The 10,000-nt window shown below is 41.8% G+C and overlaps 1 protein-coding gene across 1 annotated transcript in view; it reads right to left on the bottom strand.

Moving 5' to 3' along the window:
* Positions 1–1,637: 1,637 nt before the first annotated feature.
* rpp25b (ribonuclease P/MRP subunit p25, b) overlaps positions 1,638–10,000 on the bottom strand; it is a 28,287-nt gene continuing 19,924 nt past the window's right edge. The window contains exon 2 of the mRNA XM_081371932.1: positions 1,638–2,852. Within this exon, the coding sequence (XP_081228058.1) occupies positions 1,784–2,380 (597 nt within the window). The 5' untranslated portion in view covers positions 2,381–2,852 and the 3' untranslated portion in view covers positions 1,638–1,783. The remainder of the gene's footprint in view (positions 2,853–10,000) is intronic.

The raw sequence follows: 10,000 nt of genomic DNA on the forward strand, positions 1-10,000 counted from the left end.
ATACTCTGATATCTTAACAAGGTCTTTACTGGCTCTCCATCATGAAGCCTCTGGAATAATCTCCATTTCACTTTGGTCTTTGGAAACCAGTAACACCAGAAGTTCATATGCATGAACCGACTGCCTTAAATTTGACCTGTTATACGTTTAAATGACATTTATGCATTCGGCAGGCGCTTTTATCCAAATATTTATAATAATAATAATAATAAATTTTATTTATAAAGCACTTTTCATAAAATAATCTCAAAGTGCTACAGAGACCATATTAACCTAATTAAAATCAAAAACAAAATAAAATAACTAGTGCTAAAATAAAAAGGCTGAAAACTACTAAAATATAGCAGGGCAAAATTAGTAAAGCCTAAGGACAGCTTAAAAACGCCTGCCTGAACAAGAAAGTTTTAAGCTCTTTTTTGAAAGAGTCCACAGACTGGGGTTCTCGCAGATGTTCAGGGAGTAAATATTTGATCCATATTTCGATGCATATGCATACTTAAATTAAATTATCGATATTGCATGCTCAAAACCAGGAGTGAAACTCAAGATTGTGACGTGCATATGCACTCTAAACAAACATTTTCTTTTTAGATGTTTCTAAATGTTAGATGAACATCAATACATGTTTTTTTTGTATTTCAACCTTTCAGTGATCAGTTCTTCAAAACACACACACGCTTTTCTTAGTGTGAAGAACCTTTCAGATTCCATGCATGTCAAAGTTTCTACATCGATGCCAAGAAACACGCTTCATCTGTAAGAGTGTGTGTTGGTTATGACGTCTCACAGTCGTTCTCTGGTTCTGAGAGAGTTTAACACACACACACACAACTCTCCGACACACTCTCTTCACCAGCGGCTCCGTCTGATAAGAGTGTGTGTTGGTTCTGAGAGAGTTTAACACACACACACACACACAGACACACACACTCACACACACACACACACACACACACGACTCTCAGAGACACACACTCTTGGCCAGCGACGCCATCTGATCCATAAGAGTGTGTGTTGGTTATGACATCTCACAGTCGTTCTCTGGTTCTGAGAGAGTTTAACACACACACACACAACTCTCCGACACACTCTCTTCACCAGCGGCTCCGTCTGATAAGAGTGTGTGTTGGTTCTGAGAGAGTTTAACACACACACACACACACAGACACACACACTCACACACACACACACACACACACACGACTCTCAGAGACACACACTCTTGGCCAGCGACGCCATCTGATCCATAAGAGTGTGTGTTGGTTATGACGTCTCACAGTCGTTCTCTGGTTCTGAGAGAGTTTAACACACACACACACAACTCTCCGACACACTCTCTTCACCAGCGGCTCCGTCTGATAAGAGTGTGTGTTGGTTCTGAGAGAGTTTAACACACACACACACACACAGACACACACACTCACACACACACACACACACACACACGACTCTCAGAGACACACACTCTTGGCCAGCGACGCCATCTGATCCATAAGAGTGTGTGTTGGTTATGACGTCTCACAGTCGTTCTCTGGTTCTGAGAGAGTTTAACACACACACACACGACTCTCCGACACACTCTCTTCACCAGCGGCTCCGTCTGATAAGAGTGTGTGTTGGTTCTGAGAGAGTTTAACACACACACACACACACACACAGACACGACTCTCAGACACACACTCTCTTCACCAGTGGCTCCGTCTGATAAGAGTGTGTGTTGGTTCTGAGAGAGTTTAACACACACACACACACACACACACACACACACACACAGACACGACTCTCAGACACACACTCTCTTCACCAGCGGCTCCGTCAGAGAGTCGGTCGAGTCCAGAGATCGTTTCTCCGGCGCTTGGGAAGCTTCTCCCGCGTGTCTCGGGTCCCAGAACGCCGGAGGCTGGTATCCCGGCTCCAGCGGGTCCAGCGGGTCTTTGGAGAGCAGGATTCGGATGGACGGGAGCGTCCGGTGGATGGTCATCTCCGAGTCTCCTTCCTCCTGACTCTCCCAGATCTCCCGTAAGCCCTTATACTGGAGTTTGGTGATCTGATGGAGACCGGCGATCTTCCTCTTCATGATCTCGGCACACGTGATGGTCTTGGTGACGGCCCGGCCGGACCCGCTGAACACGACCTGTCTCAGTCCGGTCTGACCGTCCTGCATGCGTGTCATGGCGAATCCCATGAGATTCCGGATTTTACTGCCTTCCTTCACTCTCATGTCCAGCACATCCGACGCCAGCCCGGGGAACGGACACACACTGTCCTCCTCGATCCGACACACCTTCTTAAACCCGCCGGCGTGAGCCTGCTTGATCTGGGCGTTCGCATCCCGACCCGGATTGGATTGTCCGTTATCCCGACCGGTGCTCAGCTCCATCTCGATGACCTCAGGAGTGATGATGGACAATCATTCCTTCATCCTAAACGCTCACATTACATGCGATTCCCAGTCTTTTCCAATTAGTCCTGCTGGGGAATCGCTTGAAACACATCATGACTTATTCATGAGAGAATGAACAGAAAGTTGTAGATGTTCTGCACAGGGAACAGGGCGGGATTTTCCCACGTGTCCCAGCATCCAACTTTCTCCTATAGATTCGAACTTCCAGAGATGAAGTGACAGAGAGGTTTTGGTTTTCGGATAGCGCACTTACTTCTGTGGGACGATCCGGTTAATGATCCAGCTTTTCTCCGGTCTCTCCCGATGTCCTTTCCACCTCACGGATTCGGTCACTCCAGTGCATCTTCCTCTCTTTCGTTTGTCCTTTTCCGTTTCTCCTCCTCTTCCATGTGCTGGCAGGGCTGAATCTCTCCGCTTCTCAGCTGTCACTCGTGCTGCCTCGTAAATGCTGGAGGGGGGGATAAGAGAGAGAGAGAGAGAGAGAGAGGGAGAGAGAGAGAGAGAGAGAGAGAGAGGGAGAGAGAGAGAGAGAGAGAGAGAGAGAGAGAGAGAGAGAGAGAGAGAGAGAGAGAGAGAGAGAGAGAGAGAGAGAGAGAGAGAGAGAGAGAGAGAGAGAGAGAGAGAGAGGGAGGGAGGGAGGATCAGCCTTCTTAAAGCAACAGTAACCTCGTTAAATAATACTGTTAAATAAACACTTCTTTTACGGTGGGAAAACCTTTCTTTTGCTGATAGAGGACTGCACTCTCTCCTCCACTGATGTACAGACACAGTTCTCTTCAATCTTCAGTTCAGTTTATGATCTAAATATTTATCTATATAGAAATGACCAACTTGATGGATCATGCTTATTTTATCAAATATTTGAATATTTAATATGTTGATTAGCTTTTCAATCTGCTGTTGAATAAAAACTTGTATGAGTCTCTCTCGCTCTCGCTCTCTCTCTCTCTCTCGCCCTCTCTCTCTCTCTCTCCCTCTCTCTCTCTCTCGCTCTCTCTCCCCCTCTCGCTCTCTCTCTCCCTCTCTCTCTCTCCCCCCCCCCTCTCTCTCTCTCTCTCCCTCTCTCTCTCTCTCGCTCTCTCTCCCCCTCTCTCTCTCTCTTGCTCTCGCTCTCTCTCTCCCTCTCTCTCTCTCAAATTCAAATGTAAGTTCAAAATGTGCTTTATTGGCATTTATAGTTTTTACAGTGAATCATCATACATGTACATTAAAAAAGTAAGTAGAACAATCAATCAACATTTTAGAATTCTGTGAACAATTTAGAATTAAGTGTGTGTGTGAGAGCATGTGTGTGAATCTACGTGTGTGTATGTGTGTGTGTGTGAGTGAGAGACTGAGTGAGGGAGTGACTAAGTGTGGGCGTGTGTGTGTGTGAGTGTGAGTGTAAGTTAGTGAGTGTGTGAGTGTGAGAGTGTGTGAGTGAGTGAGTGTGAGTGAGTGAGTGAGTGAGTGTGAGAGTGTGTGTGTGTGTGTGTGTGTGTGTGTGTGTGTGTGTGTGTGTGTGTGTGTGTTTGTGTGTGTGTGTGTGTGTGAGTGTGTATATATATATATATACATATTCCACCATGTTTCACCATGTTTTAATATAAAGCGTCACTCATAAAAGATGGTCCTGTATCTTTAAAAAAGCTCCAAAGCTCCTTTAGCTGATCCGTTTAAAGGACGTCCGGAACAGAAACTGGAATAACGCTGACAATTAAACCACAGTTCTGGAACACGAAGCCACTTGGGCTCGAAAGACGCATTTCCAGAAGGTGAATGAAAGTGTGAATGAAATTATCTGGAATCTAATTGAAAGCATCCTTCACAGGGCGGATGAAAGTCAGGCTGGTAAATGCGCTCCGATTGGCCTTTAGCCCTCGACATGCATTCGGCTATTACCATCTGCATAATGTGATGTTAATGGTCTTCATACAGGAGGAATCTTGGGACGGAATAAAATGTATAATGGACTTTTATCACCTGTGCACACATGAGTTATTTGGCAACATCTATGCTTTACTTCCCTTTTTATCCTTTCATTTAATCCGTTTTTAATTAACCCATGATCTTAAACGAGCTTAACTTGATGTTTCTCCGTCTGTGTTTTTCCTTCTGCTGTGAAGCATTATGAATCATTCACAGTAATGCATTTTACATTGCGTTCATTTTCATCAGTTCTGGGAACTGAACCCGTGACTTTGCCGTTGCAAGCGCCACGATTTACTGTTTCAATGCAAGAACGCTGAAAAACACTGAAATATGCTTTTTTTTTTTTTTTTAGCTGCAATCGGACATTCAATATATATGCAATATATACCTATTATTAAACTTTTAATATATCGCTGGGCAATAATATAGTTTACATTTTGTGACGATGTGAACAATCAACAAGTTGTGCCACAGTTCAATAAACAGCTAAATTAATGAATAATAAATAATTAGAACAAACAAGTATTCTGTTAAAGAATATAATAGACTACTATTATTATGGGCTATCTATTATTGTTTGTTAAGGCAACTAAATATTACTGTTAATGATCAAATCTCTATCAAATAGGTTGTCAGCACTTTACAATAAGGTCTCATTTGTTAAAGGGGTGGTAAAACACGATTTGACTTTTCTAACTTTAGTTAGTGTGTAATGTTGCTGTTTGAGCATAAACAACACCTGCAAAGTTACAACGTTCAAAGTTTAAAGCAAAGGGAGATATTTGCTTTTAAAGAAATCAATTTCTAAGAACTACAGAAACGGCCGATAAGGACTACACGACATTCCTGTGGGCTTGCTGACATCACTAAGCCCAACATTTACATAAACCCCTCCTCTGGGAACACAATACATAGAGGGGGCGAGGCCATTTTATGTTGCTTTGGAGAAGAGTTGTTGTGGTAGTAGAGTGCCGTTGCCGCTATGCCGTCGAAACGCTGTTATTTTCACCCAGATTGCAGGTCCACTTTGTTCAGTCTTCCTAAGGACGGTTACAATTTATTTTTAACTCGGTCCCTCATAATTATAATCCAAATGTCGCTCTTCTTGCTGCACATTTTCCGGAGGAAAGCTTCCTCAATCTACACGAGTTACAATGCAGGATTCACATAACGGCTTGTCCTGAAAGATCGAGCAGTTCCAACTTTAAAAACAGAAGCTGGTGTTTACGAGCCACAACATGTAAGTATGATTTTTTCGTTGATGAGTTTTCCTGTAATAGTTCTGTTGATTGTACGTTGTAGCGAGGAAGTAAACGAAGGACAACGCTGTTTGTCTCCACAAACCAGTTTGTTAAATGCTAACGTTAATTCATACTTATCCGACAAACACATACATATTAAACTTGTGTTTAATATCACCAGCGCAGCGAACTTGGAATGTTCGTGGTTGTTGTCGTTTATGTGATCACTGTAAATTATTCTTTGATTATAGCTTTTATGTATTGTTTATCTGCAGGCATGCTAAACATGGTTTGTGTTTGATTTGGCTACTGTTGTAAAGCCGATGTTTAGTGTTCGTATTGGGTTAATAGTTCTGGCGACAGATATTTAGCTACAATCGTTTTAAATATACAAAAGTAACAGTGTCATATAGCGATCACAATAGATCTGCAGTCTTAAAAAAAAAAACATACCTTTCTGAAACGTCCTTTAAAGTAACAACATGTAACTTTTCTACCTTCATAATATATTTCCAAGACCCTTGTGATAGTACATCGACTTACAATAGGTTGAATGAGACGTCTGCCAGAGCCTGACGGGGTCTGTATCGCTTTTACTGGCACTATGTAACTTCGGGGTGCGGGTAGTAACCAGCGCTCAAAAAGAACTACAAAATTCGACTGCTTTACGGCATACGTCACTTCGCCCACCACTTCCTCAAATGTGGCCAACCAGCGCGTTTGTTTTCGTGCGTCTGTTTTCGTCATGGCTGAAGCAGCAGCGAAACGTAAGAAGTCCAAGGTTTTGTCGGAGTAGAGTCGGAAGAGGAAAAGGGAGAGTAATAAACTGAAAGTCAGGACGAGGATCAATATGGGTCGAGCGTTTGCTCGCTGGCGTTAGCTTATGGAGGAGAGTTACCAGACCGATGCTGACTTGGCCGTCATGCTGTTGAACTAGTAAGTAACTGTAAATTGCTTGCATACTATCTTTAGTTTTTCTAATCTGTTGTCTGCCTGGCTACGTTACGGAAACTATCTGGTCCTCCATTTATCTTCATGAATCAGCTAGTAGATGAGCGAATTATCAATCTGGTAGCTAGTAAACACTAACATGGTAGTTTTAGATGGTTAGGATGCTATCGCTATCATTCTCGTTCAGATTTGAGCATTGCAATCGACATGCAAATCGCAAATGTTTGAGTTAAAATGTTTAGTCTACTAAACATGTATAAATTATGAAAGGGGGAAGATTAATAATATTGTCATTGCCCATATGAAAAAAACCTGCATGCTTCATATACAGTAACCGTAAATCATTTTACGACAGCGGTAATGGACAATTCCGCTTCCAACCTGTAGGGCGACCGCAGAGGAAAAGTTCCATGTTGTTGCTTTAACAGCCGTTCTTGAACAAGTTCTGCTCGATCCTCTCCACTGACATTCTCTGGGTCTGATTCGGGCTCAAACTGGTATGGGAATATTAACGCTGTTGTTTACTGAAGCACAAACTACCGGTGAGGGTAAGGGGCGTTTCCGAAACAACGTGCACTTGGCGGTTAGCGAATCACAACACACTGGGCCAGCTAACCAATCTGAGCCCATTGCGTATTTTTGAGGGCGGGGCTTCTTAGAACCAGGAAATCATCCGACCGTTTTTACAAGGAGGGACAGAGCAGTGTAGAATAATGGTTAAATATGTGAAAAATAATGCGAATTTTAAAAAACGAAGCATGAACACATGTTACAGTGCACCCCACAAACACAATCAAGCCTTCGAAAAAAGGTGTTTTACCACCCCTAACATGAACTAACAATGAGTAAATATTTTAATAGCCTATATATTTATTAAAGTCCCCCTGAAGTCAATCATTTTATCCCTTAAACTCATCTTTCATCACCAAAATTACATATTTAAACGTTTTTTCCTTGAAAAAATGTCTTCACGCCTTAAAATATCTTGAATGTAACTCGACGTCATGTCCTCGCCTCATTTAGTATGCGCGGTTCTATGAATATGCAAATGAGCCCCGCCTCCACTCACTCACTCAGCTCAGAGATCCACTGGTTGACGATCACACGTTGATCTGATTGGTTACAAGGTAGTTTGTGACGTCAGAAACACCAGCGATTTCAAAGCGTGTTTTTGAGACTGTCTTTGGTTCACTGCAGTTTTAAGGAGGAATAAATACTCAGCAATGCTGTCGACTTATGAATTTACACATGGTTTGTCTTAAAGCAGATTAAACACACCACATAGACACATAAACAACCTTAAAAGATAGATTTTTTTTAAACATTAAAAGGAGGACTTTAATCTTTTTTATTGTTACTTAATGTTATATTCATGTTAGTTCAGTGCATTAACTAATGTTAGCATACTGTACAACTTTAAAATGTATAAGTTAATGTTGAGATTAAAAAAAGTTCATAAATGAAACCAAGAGTAAATCCCACTCTTTTCACACCGCAGGAAGAAAATGCATGGAAAACATCCTGGCATTGTGAAGTTTTACTGTATATGGCCGACTTGAATCTATAGACCCGATACGGTCCGGCTATAACACACTTCTAGCCAAAATAACCTTGAATTTGGTTACATGTCGTTTTTGCCAAAATAACTTGCGAGATGTTTTGATATTCCATCATGAAGCAAAGTCAACCGTGTTTGGTTTCATTTCTTTACTCATTTCATTTCTGTGTTATCTAATTGATGACGAGTCTATTCTTGGGCTATTGTTAGACGTCCATCTTCCTAGTTTTAGCCTAGACGTCTGGGCTGAGTTTGGACGGCTATTAGACGTCTTTTAAACGCAGAATTGCTTGCTGGGCTTCCTCTTCCCCTCCTCGTGATTGCTGTGTTTTAATGTTTGCTTAATACATGATAATAGCATATTTTCACGCAAATAATGATCAATAATGCACAACAAGCTTTCCATAAAAAAAATAAAGCAATTAAAAATAATATTTGGCCAGTGGAAAAGATTGAGAAAAGCTTTCTCTGAAATGTATCTTATAAAATATGATTTATTTATTCAAAAACAATAGGCTACTAAATGATTTTTAGTAATGTAATGTGACGCACATCCGTTTCTCATATTTTCCTAATGTCTTGTACCGTTAAACATGGCATCACGTGGATGATATGCATATGCAAATGATATGCAGATGAGGATTTGCATAGTAAAACTAGGCATTGTAAGCTCCATATATGGTTATTTCGGGGAGGAGACGCATGTGCGCACAATCTTCCGCTGACTGGGATTTATAAAGGGAATTTTGTGCAGGTTTTTGGCTTTTAGGCGCACGTTGGATCCTACACACAGGTTTATAAATGAGACCCCTGATGTTTCAGGATCAATAATTACGGTTTCCTCTTCCCATCCCCGTGATTCTCCCTATATTTTCCCGGGTCAGTGATCCGTGAGTTCTCCGGTTAGCTGTGTGTGTGTGTGTGCTGTCACTTAAGCGCTCGATCAGCAGAGACAGCAGAGGTTCTGCGGGCCGGTCCCACCGGAGGACAGATGAGCGAATGAGAGACGACAGATCATTCAGCCTGAACCAATGGACCGTCTGAACGAGAAACACACAATTCTCAAGAGGAACGGGAGGATTTCTCAGGAAAAACACTTCCATTCAGTGTTTCGTACGACTCGTAATGAGTGTTTGTGTCTCGCTTGCAGTAAAAAATAAAGACACCATGAAATCAAAATGGTCCATTCTTGGTGTCATATTTATTAGAAATTATTTATCTGTGCAAATTCATGTTAATCTTGATTTAGAATATCTTCCTCTTGCTGCATCTCTTCTCTGATGATGAGGGCGGGGCAACCTGTCAATCACATGAGATCAGCCAATAGCAAACCACAACCATCCAATCAATTCCACACAGACTCAATCAAGCCCCGCCCACATTTGTTCTTGTTCCAGAAGTGTTTCACTCGGATATACGACACAATAGGGAAGTAAAGACCAGTGCAACTTCCGTTTCATGACGATTTTTAGATTATAAATAAATATATGCACCTTTCTTTGTAATATTTACATCTTTTACACATTTTCACAATTATTATGTTTAATTGTCTTCATATTCAAATGGCATTGTCAGAATCTGATTCAATATGTTTTCTGCTGTTCACATCCAAAAAGCGAATCTGATCTGTGAACGCAGCCAAAGAAACGGAGACGAGCTTCTTTACATTCTTATGTTCAAAAGTCAGATGTTGCCCTCAAAAATACAACATTAATGAACATGAAGGAATCAGACGGAACCAGGAACGCTCTGTCAGCCAATCAGCTGCGAGCAGCACCGACCTGTCACTCACATGAGATCCACCAATAGCAAACCACAACCATCCAATCAATTCCCCACAGACACAATCAAGCCCCGCCCACATTTGGTCTTGTTCCTGAAGTGTTTCACACAGATGTACGACACAATAGAGAAGAAAAGATTAGCGTAATAAAA

Source organism: Scardinius erythrophthalmus, assembly GCF_964197995.2.
Source record: "Scardinius erythrophthalmus genome assembly, chromosome: 8".
NCBI lineage: Eukaryota > Metazoa > Chordata > Actinopteri > Cypriniformes > Leuciscidae > Scardinius > Scardinius erythrophthalmus.